This window comes from Haemorhous mexicanus, chromosome 3 (assembly GCF_027477595.1).
Source record: "Haemorhous mexicanus isolate bHaeMex1 chromosome 3, bHaeMex1.pri, whole genome shotgun sequence".
Taxonomy (NCBI): Eukaryota; Metazoa; Chordata; class Aves; order Passeriformes; family Fringillidae; genus Haemorhous; species Haemorhous mexicanus.
The window spans coordinates 20,218,336-20,234,091 of NC_082343.1; the positions used below are offsets into that span (position 1 = coordinate 20,218,336).

Sequence of the window (15,756 nt, forward strand, 5' to 3'; positions counted from 1 at the left end):
ACTAGGAAAACCTTTTCCTTTCTAAAATATCCATCATTTCATGAAAGGAAATGAAATTTTGAGATTTCATCTAATTCCCAATCCTTCCCTTCCATTTCAATTTTTGATATTTCATTTCTTTCAATGAAATCCTTTCATGATTTTCCAGGAGCTCTAGATTTGTAACTTTCTCTGCATGTGTGGATAAGCCTCTTGCTACCTGAATAAAAGGTAGGAATAAAACCTCTTCTGAGGGTGAGAAATCCAGTTGTTTCCCTCTATAGGGTTTTTCCTCCACATGAAGAAAAGGAAATAATTTAGAGATTGATGCAGAAACATGAAAGACAAATTACAGACAACCTTGTGTGTCTGTGTATATCTCTAGGATTTGCTTCTCTCAGTTTTACTTGTGATCTCCTCTCTTTTCCTGCACCTAAATGTGTGAAATAATAACTTGAATGTGCCAAGGAAAGAAGAGTAGTTCACAAGGTGCAGTTTTGTAAAAAGGTTTTGGGTACTACCACTTTCCTCAGCTGGAAAGGGCAGTGTGGCTTGCAAGCAACAAATTTTGTGGTTCTCAAAAAATCACTGAGGTGCCCTGCTGAGGTGCAGTGCTGAGGACTTCTGTTCTTAAGCTGTGGACAAAAACCAAATATAATTCCTGGCTGTGCAGCTTTCTCTGGCACAGATGAAATGGGGATTTCTCCCTGTGTGTACAAAAACTTGTCTAATGACTGCTGAATATTTATTTCAGACAAAAATGTGAAAAGGCACTGTATAAAAGTATTTGTACAGGATCTGCTTCTTACTCTGTCACAGCCTACTTACCTCTGTGTGGAGTGGATCTGCAATCACAAGTATTTTCATATACTGTTCAGTTCATGTGAAAGCTACTGCAGAAAATAACTATATTCAGCTCTTACAAGTCACTAACTAGAGTCACCTTTTTGGCTGATAGCTGATGGAGAATTCCATTTTCATCATGACCACAGAAAACCAGCCATGTCAAGCTGTCTTGCACACCCCTGTGGTTTGGCAGCTCTGGCCCCCTTGCTGCTTTGCACTCCAGTGTAGATTTCCCTACAAGCCTTTGTGGGTGGCAATTTTCTCTCTAATCAGCTGTTACATTAGATGTTTTTTGTTACATTGTTCATAAAACTTTTGCACAAAGCCTATATTGTACGCACAAACTTTAGGGAAACATTTCCCCAATTTCTTATGAATGCCTGGGTAGAGATTGGATAGAGACTGGTCCACTTTTTTTCTTGTAACAATCACTGACAGGTGATATGACCTATATGACCATATTAACTATCACAGCATGATTTTTGTTAATTAACCACTCTTTATTATGCAGTATACTTTACTTCCCTCTTTAAAAAAAAAAAAAACAAGAGAAAAATACCCACCTAATCAAAATTGAGCAAAACTCCCATGTCAAGTAACGAGTCACAGATCAGAAACATATTGAAGAGATGGTAGAAGAAAAATTCTAGATCAAAAATTATTCATACAAACAATTCAACATGTTCTCAGAAATGAGGTCAGGTTTGTAAATAATTGGTGAACTGAACAACTAAGTGAAAATTTAACTGGGTAAGATTTTTGCAAAGAATGCTCTGACTACTGGAAGGTATCCCATTAGATCCACTACTCATGCTGAATTTCTCAGCCCTAATCCCCCAGATGGCACTCTGAACTCATTCTCTGAGATGGCAGATTTGCTCTGTTGACATTCAGGTTTTCTCTCATTAAGGATCATAAAGATCAGGCATCCTTTCTTTTCTAAACCTCTCCCTGATATTTCTCTCAGATCAGTGACATCAAGGTCTTACTGAAATGAATAAAGAATTTGAAAATATGAACTTTGCTTTGATTGGTACCATGGTAGCAAAGCAGGAATGATTCTGCATCCACGGATATGGCAGCTGCATTCCTAACCAAAACCAAAACAGAGGTCCCTACATTTTAAGCACGTCTCTAGAAAAGTCTAGCTTACATACTGAAAATCCATATTTATTGAAACAACCACTCTGTTCAAAAAAAGTAATTCAGAAATATGACTTATGTAAGAAAGCCATCCAGACAGACTCTATCACTGAATAAGCCTATGAGATTTATATATTTTGCCTTATTTAACACTCTAGGTAGTCTCTGAGAGATGTCTGAAGACATATTTGCAAATTTCTAGAAATATATTGTAGACCTCTAAAAGCAGGGAAGAAACAGAACAAGTGACTGGCTGATACCTACTACAAGCAAAGCTGCACTGGTGCAAAGCAACTACCCTTATTTATTTCTCTCAGCTTTTCTTTCAGTGCTCTGAACACCAGGAGACAGTGATAAGTTGGTCCAGATTCACTCACATTTTAATTACAACAAGCAGTTCTTGGCCTGTAAATTTTCCAGTCAAAATATGCAATATTTGAATGCTCATTCATATTGATTTGTCATAACTGGACCAAAATGTCAGTGGGATACACATATGCTACATGACTGGTGGAGCTGGAACCAATAGAATCACATTTATAGTACAGGGGTTTTTTTGGACAATGTTCTTCAATATTTGCATGCTTTTTTTCCTGAGAGTGCTTCACCCTGTGAAACAGGTTTCTGAAATATTAATGAAAAGTTAACATTAATGAGAATAAATACTATTGCAATGAATTAAGGACAAAACATTAATATGCTCAGAAAAACTTGCATAGTTTTTGCTTGGCCTTCATATCTCTAGAATAAAAATGTAAGATATCAAGCCAAATAGCCAATGCACTTTTTCATTGAATGCTATGATTCAGATTCTCAGGCCCCGGAATTCAAGCAATACAAAAGCATGGGATTTGGCCATGTTTAATTATCACAGAACATCTTATTGGAAGAAGAATTCTCTATGAGCTATCAGCATGAATGCTGAGTGACATCCTTAGGGTTACAAAAAATATATGGTGAGTCCTCAATCACTACACAGTCACCTGAGGTGGCTGCAACCTTGACGTCTCTGAAACAAGCATGACTTAAGAAGTCAATGGAGGTAAAAATTTCCCAGGACAAAAAATTGAACAAACAATTTCCAGCCCATTTCTTTCCATGTTCTTTATCTCCCATTAAAGGTGGCTGTGAGGCTGTGTTTAAGTCAGGACCAGTGAGAGACTGAGGTGAAAGGTTTGGTGGCAGCACTTTTTATTCACTTGTTTCTGATATTTTCCTTGAAGACCCCTGGATTGGAGCTTTGCAGTGTTAGATGATGTATAACCATACAGGCAGCACTTGCCCTGAAGAACTCTCATTCTTTATGTATTTCTTCCATTTAGGGCACATACATCATTTCCTCTTTGCTTTCAAAATTCCCTCCTCCATTTGGATACTCTCTGTTCTCTAGTGCAAACCACAGCTGTCTTTTATTTTACCTTTTTTCCTTTCTCCTGCCTGTTCTTCAGCTGTACCTTGAATTCACCAAAACTAATCTAGTTAATTCTTCATTTTCAAATCAGGCCGTGGTGCATGGTCCACAGCTGCTTAGCAACAGCTCCCTTTTGTGTGCAGGGATAAGGACACACAAGGAGGCCAGCCTGGAAGTCTAATCCACCAAGGTGAGTAAAAACAGGAACAAGACAGGTTGTTTCCCTCAGGGCTTTGGTGCTGCACATCCTACTGCTACACACTGGCAGAAATGTCAGAGGGGCAGGATTTGCTTTCATTACTAGAAATGGCTTTTCAAATAAAAAATCATGTCTCAGCACACAATAGGAATCAAGTATGCACAACTCTGGTATGTTCTGGATGCATGTATGGGTGATCCAAAACTATTCCTTAATTAAGCATTAGGCGTGGTTTACAATTACTCAAATCCCAGCACTCACAACTTCACCTAAGCCTGAAATGTACCAAGGAGTAATGTGTGTAAGTTTATTACACAGAATTTAGAGGACTAAGTGTTGCAATCTCAAACCAGGGGGTCTGGCATTTCAAGACAGATATGAGCGATTTATAGTATGGATCTCTCCCCAGACGGACTTCCAAAAATGCAGAGGAAACTGTGGGAAGTAAAAATGCTGTGGGCTTTTACCATCCTCTATAAGTATGTGCATGTGGGAATGTACCTTGTCTCTCTGTTAAAACTCTGTTTACATCACATTCTTGGGTGAAAATCAAGAAATGCAAATGATAGGGCTCTGAGGGAACGGCATTAATAACAAATATTCAATGATTTTAAAAGATCCAGGTTATCTTAAAAATCTTATTACTTCAAAAACATAAACCTGTAAGATGACTTTAGAATTCAGGTTATCTAGAGATTGGGTTAAAATATTCTTGTAACTGAAGGCCAGGATAGTAAACACTCCAGAGGGCTTTGTGAAAATCTCAAGAATAGTCAAATTGAGACACTAGTCTTCATGCCTTCCACACTGCCTCAAGTTGCAAAGAATTAATTTGGAACAAGGCGCAGCCAGAATTTTGTTAAGCCTTACAGGCTGTTGTAGATTAATTTCAGCTGGACATACCTGCAATGGTCCTAAGTATGTAGCGAGGAGAAAAGGTTACTTAAATCCAGACTTAATCCAGCTCAGAATGATCAAATGAGACATGTTGTCTGGCCCATCCCATCTTCACCCTTCTCTTGCCTTTGCTGTGAGTCAGAACACCCTGTCTAGGTACAAAATGGAAGGAATTTTTCCAGTATGTCGTTTTTTCTCCAAAATAAAGGTTTAGAATTCTTTTTCTATATGCAAGAAGTGCAATATATAGGAAAAGATAACTATCAGGTGCATCTTTCCATCCTCTGTTCTCCAAATACAGGAATCCTCATGCTCATAGTCCTGCCCCCATTCTGCCTGGTGCTCATGTATGAGCTTGCAACAAAGAATTCAATGCCTTGCCAGCTAAGTCTGTCACAGGTACCCGAAGAGAGAATACTTTGCAACAACTATTTTTACATATTTAGATACATATTTATGCTTTGTATACAGTACTTGCTCTCTCCCCATGAGAAATAGCCACATTACTCAGAAGGCATTAATGCATGTATTTGATAAGGTGATTGTATCAATTTGACATGATGGTGTAGATGTGTCTGTTGTAACTGTTACTAAATTGCTGGTTTAATTTTTACTTATTATCCAAGACCAAATGTGGAACTCTGCATTTGACAGTATATTCACACTCATTTATTAATGAATGACAGCTGGAGATCATAAGTGCTGATGAAGAAGGCAGAGTTTTGCTCAATGTCACTCCACAGATCTTAGAATCATGGTTTGGATTGGAAGGGATCTTAAGGATCATCCAGTTCCTATAGGCAAGAATATCTTGCACTAGACCCAGTTATTTAGAGCCTGTCATTGAACTCTTTGAGGGATGGGGAATCCACAGCTGCTCTGGGCAACCCATGCCAGTGCCTCAGTACCCTCACAATCAAGATTTCTTTCCTATTATCCCATCTGAAGCTATCCTCTGTCACTGTAAAGCCATTGCCTCTTCTATCAGAACCTCCCCTTGTAAGAAGGCTCTCTGCTGCTTTCTTTAGGCCCCTCTTCTTGCAGGATGAGGCTGTGCAGCCCCTGCAGAATTTTGCTGGTACCTTGCTCTCTGCAGCCTTTTTTCTGCAAGATTCTTCTCAAAACAGAATCACTCTGGAAGAGGGCTCCTTCAGGAAGCTTGTGTGTGCTTGGGTCAGGAGCCAATCCAGTCACAGCCACAGTGGGTGAGCAGTGAAGTGCCCAAGCTGCATCATTCTTCCTGCAGAAGTGCAGTGAAATTCAGATGCAGCACAGTCTGTGCTGGTGCCATCCGCTAGAGAAATGTCCTCTGGCGGGCTCCATGCCCTTGCTGCCAGTGAGTTCTATTGCTGTTTTGGGCTCGATCTAATGAGGGCACATGTGGCACCCTCATGCCAGGGTGGCCAGTGACATACAGTAATTGAATGCTGTACACAGAGGAGGATACTTCTGCTCTAATCCACAGGCCATTGTCCATGCCATTGTGCTGTGGGAAATTAAGGGCAAAAGAGTTTCTTTCCCATCCTGTGGTGATTATCTAAGCCCTCAGGCAAACCAGCACACCAAGCTGCAGTCTGTGTCTCTGCAGCTGGCTCTTTGATTGCTACTTCTCTCCACTGGCCATGTTTATACAGCCCTCTCATCTTCCTCAACTCCTCCCTTTCTCTGCTCTCATCTTCTCCCAAATATGGAGCCAAGCCCAGGCATCATTTCCCCTGGCTCACAGGTTGGCCATGCCTGTGAACAGCCTTGGTGTTGCAGGGGGCATTGGCCCACTCACCTTGGCCTTCCACGGAATTCCTGGTGTCCTCTCCTACTGTTCCTGCCAGGTTCCTCTCCCCAGAATGACCCCAGCTCTTCCTTTGGGTATCTGTGAAGTGTGACCACCTCAAACATCAATCCCCCTTTGCTGCCTGTGAAATCTGGCTCTGCCTTGGGGCACTGGCACTCCAGTCAGGAGCCAGGAGTTTCCTTTGTCATGCTTGGGAGTTTCCCAGATCTGTTCCCTTAGCCCAGGCTCTCACAGGTCCTAATCAGCAGCCCATGTGCATTTGAGCATCCCCCCCAAGGTGTCTGCTTTTTTCCTATGCTCTTGCTAGGCTTGATGTACCAGGTTCCTCCAGCCCATGGCGGCTCAGAGCACTCTCCTCTCTGACCAGGCACTTTGGAGCTCTTTGGAGCCACTCTGTCCCTTTGTGTCCAGCAGGTCTGGCCTCTGGCTCATTCTGCAGGTGCCAACCATGGAAGTCCTTGCTTTGCCCAGGAGTCAGAATTCAGTCAAAAAGATGGTTCCCTGTGACCATAGGCAACTTTACTTCATTCAGATAAGTCAACTGTGGTGTCTGAGTGCACAGAGGAAAGGAGTGTGGTCAGGACAGAGCAGGTTTTTGACCCTGAGGTTGCCTTTGGATCAGCAGGCATTGCCCCAGCAGGAAATAGTTGTGGTGCACTGCAATGTGCCCCGGACCATGGCTGTCCTGCTGCTCAAGATGTGTTCTGACCAAAGGTCTTCTGGAGGAGTTCCTTCACTTGAGTAAAGAATTCCAGCAGAATCTTGATGGAAAATGGGCATTTACCTTTGACAAATGTTGGTACTGGAATTGGTTTTGGAGAGGGGGTTGGTCTTGGCCATATCTTCTGAGAGGATTGTGGGGTGGGAATATACTGACTCCAGGGGTGTGAAGTAATTAGAAAATGACTACATGCCCGAGATGTTGGAGAGGAACTTCCATCTGGGCTCAGGTTCATGTGGAATAGGATCCAGTCATAGAAGTACTGAGTGGAGATGTAAATTCCAGGATGCCTTGCTCTGGCACAGCCTCTTCCCCAGCTGGTTATTCCAATGACCCACCAGTAGTCACTGTTTTTCTCTTGGCACATGAGAGGACCACCGCTGTCACCCTGCAGCAGAACACAGAGGAGTAAGGTGGTGTTGGTGGCACCAGCCAGCACTGGGGCTGTCTCCTTCTCTCTCACAGCCCCTGCCAGAGCTGTATTCTGGGCAGAGAAAAGCTCTGCTCAGAGGCTGGAGCCTCCAGAAGCTTGGCTGTGTATAGCATGGGGGCCTATAGGGTAGGGCTCTCTTTGTCCTATCTGCACAGCACTCCTGGATGTGCAGAAGATGGAACTTTGGCACCTGGACCTCTGCACTGCCAGGAGCGCTAGCTGGGCTAGCTGGGCTTTCTGGGCTTTTGGCACAAGGGGAGCCCTGGGCAGGCAGGTGTGGGTGGGGAGTGTGTGGGAAGCCCCCACAGCAGTCGGGGGGGAGCTGGGGCCGGGAGGGTCAATGAGTGGCCAGGCAAAGCAGGGCCTGGGCTGTGTTGGGCTGGTGCTTCCCTGGCTGCTGGTGCTGCTGGGGGCTGAGTGGCTTGTGGCACGCTCCTACCTGGCAGGTGTCGATGGTGCCCTGTGGGTAACCAGCACACAAGTTGTGGGTGTGGATTTTCCCTCCGTACCAGCCACTGCTGTTGCAGAGCTGGACATCGATGAGCTGGACCTTGGCCTCCTGCAGCTGATCAGTTGATTTTTGAGCTGTGAGCAAGAGAAATGAATGACCCCTAGCAACTCCTTCCCAGTTCTCCTCCCATGGCTGTCTTGTGGGGGATCCATGGCTTGGCTGTGCCTCTGCAGAGGAACTGGAACTGCTGCCAGCCTTTGGGAAGCAGGCCAGGCCCATCTCTGCAGAGGTGTACGTCCTGCAGCCTGACTCCAGCTTTAGCCTCTGCTATGGGGAAGCCCAAGACCTCTCCCCTGTCTGCTGAGTTGGCCCAGGAGTCACCCTTGGGGACTCACCTCTTGCAGTGGTGGCACCCCAGCCAGCCACCCAGCAGTTGATGAGCTCTGACAGTCTCAGTGTGGTGTCGGGCACACAGGCCAGCTGGATGTAGGGACTGCACTGGACAGGATGGTCCAATTCCATCAGGGCAATATCATAGCTCATGTCATCATGGTTGTAGTACTGGTGTATCAGCACCTGCTTGACATGGCGCACTTGGGCCCCATGGCCCGGCTTAGTCAACTGGGTGGCCCCGATTACCACATACAACATGCTGATTTCCCTAGAAGGCATGGAGAGAGAGATGAGAGAGCAGAGACATGTGCCACAGCAGCCCAGCAGTTGCCAGACCTTGGCTTGGCAAGGCAGAGAGGGAGCAGTGCTCTGGCAGGTATGAGTGCCCTCGCACACCTTAGGCTGGGGGAATGTCAAGCTGGAGGCTGCTAGGAAGCCTTGGCAGGAACCCAGGCTTATCCTGAGCAGTGTGACAGCCTGGCTGCCTGAGAGGAAAGGGCATGGGAGTAGCAGGTGATGTTGCTGACAGGGCACCTGCTGGTGTTGTGGGGATGTCCCCATTCCCTGCTCCTCCTTACGTGACCTCATCGAAGCAGTGGGCTGCTGTGAGGACCCACTGTGTGCTGATGAGGGACCCTCCACACAGATGCTTCAGGCGTGGTATCCAGGGGTGCTGGATGCTGACGATCCAGGGCCAGGCCCCTAGCTTGGCACCTGTGCCACCCACGACGCGTATCATGCCGGAGTCATAAGCCACGTTGCCGTAGGAATTATTTGTGGGGTGATAGACAGATGGCACAGCTCGGAGTCCACAGGTCCCTCTGCAAGCAGAAAGTTGTTTCCATGCTGCTTCAAGGCCTGCTGTGGCTCAGGCTGAAGCTCAGCCCTCTGCCCTCTCCACAAGGGCTTGCACACACAGCAGGCCAGGGAAGCCCATGGGGTGTGTGTCTGTCCGTGCCAGCACCTGGCTGCTGGCAAGGAACTGAGGCTTCCCATGGTGGGATCTTGTCCTACTGATGTTTTTCCCTCAGATGCTTTTACGGACTGTTTTGACCTCAGACGATGACAGACAGTATGCTGAGAAGGGGCACCTGACCAAGCCACACTGGGAACCATGGGATCATGGGAGTTAGTAGCATGCTTCCTATATTGCGTCAAGCTTCCAGTTTTCCTTCCCCTTTGGTCAAGACATTTTCTTTATCAGGTCATATCTTGAGTTCGCCTTTCTGACTGGACATTGTGCCCCTACATCTGGCTGCATCTGCCCCACCAAAGGAGTCTTTGGAACCTAGCCTCTGTACCTGTGTGATGTTTGTTATTTTCACTGTTAAAGTTCTTTATTTTCTGGATTGTTGCATTGTTCCCATCCCTTCTTATTCAGCCAGCTCCTCCCAGCCAATCCAGGGGAATCACAGCGAGCTTCTACGCTCATCCCCCATGGTGGGTGGGAAGCTGTGGCCTGGCCATGGGGGACAGGCGCGTCCCCTCCAGGGAAGGCCGCAAGTGTTGCCATGGCTCCCTCCCAGGGCCTGGGGCCACTTACCCACAGGTGTACTGGATGCTCTGTGCCAGCCCGGCCACGGTCAGCAGGATGAGGAGGCCGAGACAATTCATGGCTGCCAGAGGCACGTGTCAGCTGCAAGCACTGAGAGCTCCGTGCAGCAGCACAGCCACAGCCGCAGTGCCTGCAACAGCAGCGCTGCCCGTGGTGCCCTCGGCCCCGGGGCTGATGTCACAGAGAGGTGGGTTCCATGTTCTGGGCGCTGTGGGGTTCTGTGGCACAGGCCCCACTGGGAGAAGAGCTGCATGGAATTAGTGAGCCATGGAATGGTTTGGCCTGGAAGGAACCTTGAAGATCACATAGCTACAACCTGCTACCATGGGCAGGGAGTGCTGGCTTGCACTAGACCCACAGTGTTCACAGCTTGGCTCAGAAGCTGTCCTTGAACACTTTGAGGAATGGGACATTGAAGTACTGAGTCCTGATCAACAGGCCCTGACCAAGGCCAGAAGAACAGCCTTGACCAAGAGCTAGACTCTGGATGAGTCTACCAACCAGATGTTCACTCACTGGCAAAACATGGATTTACCTTTCCATACTTAGGGACTGGACAAGGTCCTATCTCGCCTTGTTTGGGTGGTTTAGGAACACAAACAGCTTCCTTGATTCCACCTGAAGCCCTCCAAGGCCTTGGGGGAATCCCAGTAGCAGACTGAAACAACATGTTTCTGCACTAGAAGTTTTGGTACATTGTTTATTCAATGATATAAAAACGGGAACCTCTCACAGACAGTCAGAAACCTCACACCCTGTAGGGGAAGGTACCTGCAGGATTTCCCAGTTGCTGTCAGTGGTTCCCCAGTCCTTCACTATGACAGTGGCTTCCCCCCAGTTGATGGGTAGGTCTGGGTGATGGTCAAGGATTAGGGTAACTTGTGATATGCCTTTCTTCATCACTGTAGGCAGTTGTTTATGGTAATGATTACATGCATTGCATAGTTTATCCTTTTGCAATTCTTTGTTAATGATTTGATGTCCTGCTTACTTATCCTTTTGCAATTCTTTGCTGGTTTGAATTTTGTAAATTACATTTGTTCATGAGGTTGGTGTCTGTGTCTTCTGTGCTGATCCTGCCTACATGAAAAACAGGCATCCACACCTGCTCTGGGTAAGCCACGCCAGTATATCAGCAAGAATTCCTCAAATTCCTCGCAGTCAAGAATTCCTTCACATGATCTCAGTTGAAGCTGCCCGCTGTTCCTGTAAAGCCATTGTCCCTTGTCCTTTTAGAACCTCCCCTTGTAAGAAGGCTCTCTGCTGCTTTCTTTAGGCCCCTCTTCTTGCAGGATGAGGCTGTGCAGTCCCCAGGGCAGGCAGCGGCTGAGGAATCCATTTGGGGCAGGGAGCAGCTGGGTGTGCAGCTGGAGTGCCAGCTGCAGACTGAGCTCTGGCTGGCAGCAGCCTGGGACCAGAGGCTGCGCACCCTTTGCATGACAGTGGGCACAGGGAGCAGGCCAGGGTAACGGACACTTATTGGAGTTTGAAATTTTTTCCCCCTCTCCTTTTCTTTTCTCTCAGGGAATTTGCTCCCATTTGTTGCCTAAGAGATGGGAACAACAGATACTTAAGAGAGGCAAAAGATACAGCCAAGGAGGAGTGGGAAGGGTGCAGTTTGCTACTGTCTCTGAGCAGTGAAGTTCTCTTGGGAAGTGCTGAGATACTGTGAGATTTTGGCTGGGGTTGAGGCTAGGCTCAGCTCGTCACTCTCACTCTCAGGGCTGGAGGGGAACAGTCCTGTTTGCTGCTGCTGTGGGGTAAATTTGCTGCCATAGTGGAATTCTGTACTGAACTGCTTTTCTCCTTTCTGTGGGTGAGCTTCTGCTCGCAAGAGTGTCTGTTGAACCGGGACCTTTCCAACACCCAGCCTCACTGGGAAGGTGATCCTGACTCCTTCCCCCTTCCCAGAAGGCATCTCCCAGAAGCTCGTGGCTGCTGCTTGCAGTAGCCTGGCAGCCACTGCCGAGCTGTGCTGTTTTATGCCAATGATTTAGGCTTTTCTACTACACATTAACCTGACACTCCGTGCCTGCCCAAACACTGAGCGGCTTCTAGCATGGCTCTGGAATCTTTGCTACACTTTGTTTGTCACTCCAGGATAAGCCTGCCACTCCTGTTCCAGTCTGTTTCTCCAAGGTTCCTGCTGCAGTCCATTCAGCTTTTCGAGTGGCACTGAGACTGGCTGCTTCCTGTGAGCTTCCAAAGGAAGCCCCTTCTCCACCTCTTTTGCCATTACCGTGTGAAGCAATGTGGCTGAGCTCATGCCAAAGCGCCCCCTGCAGCCGTGGGGGAATAATCGCACCCACCCTGCCTGGCCAGGAGCCACCAGCGCCCCTGCTGGCCGTGACTGGAACTGCAGTGAAAGGGTAGCACCTGCGGCCGAGATAAGGCTGAGACTGGGTTTCTGTTTCTGTTCTGTTTGTTGTTGCTGCTGTTGTTGTTCCTTGTTTGCCTTGTTAAACATACTAGTAAAGAACTGTTATTCCTGTTCTCATATCCCTGCCTGAAAACCCAGTAATTTCAAAGTTATAATAATTTGGAGAGAAGGAGCTCACATTTTCCATTCCAAAGGAGGTTCCCGCCTTCCTTGGCAGACACCTGTCTTTTAAACCAGGACAACACTGAGAGCTTCAGCAGGAGCCGGTGGCTCTTTATGGAATGAGACATCTGCAACTCTGCTGACAGAACCTCAGAGTGGAATGGGTACAGAAACCTGCTCTGAGTGGGTGAGAGTGGCATGGGTGGGTAATCGAACAGCGTACCTGGCAGCTCATGGGAGCAATCCTTGTCTCTGGAATGGTCACACAGGGGAGTTTCTTCAGCATTATGGTAGCCCGGATGGGAATGTAGAGGAGTACCTCTGGAGCCTCCCTCCTCCAAATACACAGCTTCTGGGATTTTCAGAGCAGGAAGGAGACAGAGGAGTAGTGTTATAACTCCATGTGCAGAGTCTGTGTAAATTATAAGGGTGCATTTGAGCCTCTCTATTGTTGAGAAATTTGATGTAGATTTGGTGAAATCATGGGTAGTGGATGGAGAAGGCATGCACAGCATGATCAGCCTAAGGTGGCCTCAGAGGAGTTGTGGAGGCCTCCATAATTTCTGAGGTGGAGAGGCTCAAGTCTCTGCCTGAAACTTTTGGAGACAGGCACAGGGAGAGCTTTGTGTCCCTTGTGCCACAAAATGAGCGCTAAAGCACACACAGAAGGGGGTGGAAACTCCTTCTTGGTGTTATAGATAGATAATGAGATAATTGGCTCTTGCAGTTAAGGAATTAATATCATGTGACTATTAAGACAAGCTTTACTGATGTATAGTTATGTAATTGTAGTTTAGATGTCCTCTGTTCTCCCCACAGTTCACTTCCCCCCCCCCCCCCCCCCCCAACTCTGCATTGTTACTATCAGACAACCTAGGGTGTCTTAGACAAGTAGAAAGAAGGCGTGTACATGTGCCCATTACCTTGGGCAGTTGGGAGTGGAAAAGCTTGTTGCTAAGGGGCCATGGCATGATAACACCTGACCCTCCAATCAAGTTACAAGAAAGCAGTCTCCACCAATAAACAGCAAAGAAGAGCTGTCTGACAGACTTTGGGAGGGGCCAGGGTTGGCTGATGCAACCCCCCCCCCCCCCCAAGAGTATAAAAGACTGAGCATCCATCTTGAAGAGGAAGCGGCCACGTGGGAGACAGCCACAAAGGCAGTTCCCAGCACTGCAGCTTTTTCCTTATTTAGTCCTTTTGTTGTATTTTTGTTAAGGTTTAGTAAACCACCTACAATTTTTCAAGTGAGCAGTTATCTCTTGCTTTGGCATGCAAAAAGGGGTTTCACATGCCTTGAAGTGTTTATGATGGGAAATATCCCTGGTTTAGATGAGGAGATGTCTGTGGCTGAGGTTATACAGAACTGTGAGAAATTGTTTGGACACTAGAATTTTGCCAAGACAGTGCAATAAGGTTGTTCCAGGATGATTGGGCAACTCTAAGATGGTCTGCTCACTGGACAGGGTAATGGCCAACTTCAGCTCTGAGTTACACTCTTGCACTCAGTGTCTTTAGTGAGCAGGCAGCTTCTGACATCAGGAAATATTTGAAGAAGCTTAAGCCGGGGTGGGAGGGACCAGTACTGATATGGGGTGGTTGTTCTGAAACAGAGTGAAAATTTAACAGGGTAAAAATCCATTTTGGATTTAGGTGAAATGTGCCATTTTGAATTACTTGGTCTGTAGCTTGCTTGCATAGATGAAATATGTTGTTTAGTCTCTTAACTCTGTGCTGTGCTTAAGACTGCCTGCTCTCGCAAAAAGCCTGTGCTTGCAAAGCTGTCTCAGCCAAGGAAAAGGAATGCGAATTTTCAAGCTGGAAAGAAAGTTAAGGGGGTGCCCCTTGAACTTTGAAACAAAGACGAGAGCCAAAGCTGAAGCTGCAGGAGATGGACAGGATGACCCGGGAGTTCTTTCTGTACAAGGACTGGTAAAAAAAACTAGCTGCAAGTGTAATGCAAAACCATGTAAAATGAATATGCATGAACCTATTGAGAACCTATGTGCATATATACAAGTAAGGGGTATTAAAAAAAAGGTTCGGAATTCTCAGGGGTGCACACAGCCTTTAGGGGGAACAATCCCCACACGTGTCCAGTGCAGTAATAAACATACCAGCTTTACAATTTTTACAAGTTGTGGAGTTAGTTTTTTTTCCGGAAATCATTTTGGCGAGCCAGCCAGAAGGCCATCTCTGTCCTCACAGGGGTGGAGTGGGGGTGGGCCTCCTAGGTGCACCCTGAGATTTTCCCTGGAGGAGCTCCGCTCTATCTTGGCTTGCCTCCTGCCAGGACAGGCCTGCTGGTGTGCAGATAAATGGTATGTATATCAAAGGGTCCCCGGGGAGAGAGAGATAGGGCTGCTGGTAAGTTGCTCAGTGACATCTGAGTGCACAGCCTTGTCTCTGTGCTTGCAGGTAGCCATCGGCTGAGAGCACAGTTTGTGGCGGAGATCCCTTAGTTGATGGAGTGATAGGGGGACTGGGGATGGGTGCATTGTTCGATAGAGTGACCACTAGCTACTGTGGAGGTGGGTCAAGTGAACCCGAACTTTGTGTGTTTGTGGTGCCTGGGCTTTGTGGTTAATGTTAATGTGTTTGTAACTGTGTGAGTGCATGATGTATGAGAAAATGAGTGAGGGTACCATGGTGTGCGGGGGAGAAGTTCTACCTGCATCTGAGGTGTCTGGGTGAGGCCCAGGGCACTGGCTGGGGCAGGCTGTGAGGGCAGGGAGCACCCTGCAGAGAAGTGGAACAAGTGGAGAAATGTGGGTGAGGACATTTATTGTGTTTAAAGGTGGTGATTTTTGTAGACTGTGCACATTTTAACCATGGCTAGACTAACTCCGGGGGTTCCTCTGCTCCAGTGGCTTGGACTTGATCCCTGGGAGTTTGTGAATCCAGTAAATCACTGGATCCAGTTAATAACTTTACTGTGTGCTGTTATTTTGATTGTGTCCAGAGTGTGTGAAGACCAGAAGAAGCTAATGTGGGTAGAGGCTGAAGTGTTGTATGCTGTGTTGTGTTGAGAAAAGTGGGCACTTTGAGACATATCCCTTTTTCCCAGTGAGTTTATGTGGTTCTTCCCTGGCATTGTGGTAATTTGATTCTTGGGATTGTATGGTTGTGTTTGTGGAGATTTTAGGATTTTGTTTGCAATAAGTGTAGCATTTTACACAGAAAAACTACAGTATGGTGATTTATGTTTAACTGTAGTAAAACGAACTAAAGGATTCCAGGAATTCCCCTCCCACAGCAACTTAAGCCCTTACTCTTGTGAATTTGAGATACTTTGAGATACTGGGGGGGGGGGGGGCGGGAAGGAAGGAGGAAGGTCTGTGTTTGTGGGCATATCAGAGTTTTTGCTGCATTAGGCACAGCCTTTTGTAAGGCA

The 15,756-nt window shown here is 46.8% G+C and overlaps 1 protein-coding gene across 1 annotated transcript; it reads right to left on the reverse strand.

Moving 5' to 3' along the window:
• Positions 1-6,959: 6,959 nt before the first annotated feature.
• Positions 6,960-9,879, reverse strand: LOC132325767 (acrosin-like). The gene is made up of 5 exons (XM_059843340.1): positions 9,809-9,879; positions 8,844-9,086; positions 8,268-8,533; positions 7,861-8,006; positions 6,960-7,376 (listed from the first exon to the last, which is right to left on the reverse strand). Exons 1-5 carry the CDS (start codon positions 9,877-9,879, stop codon positions 6,960-6,962), a joined length of 1,143 nt encoding a protein of 380 aa, XP_059699323.1.
• Positions 9,880-15,756: the final 5,877 nt, after the last annotated feature.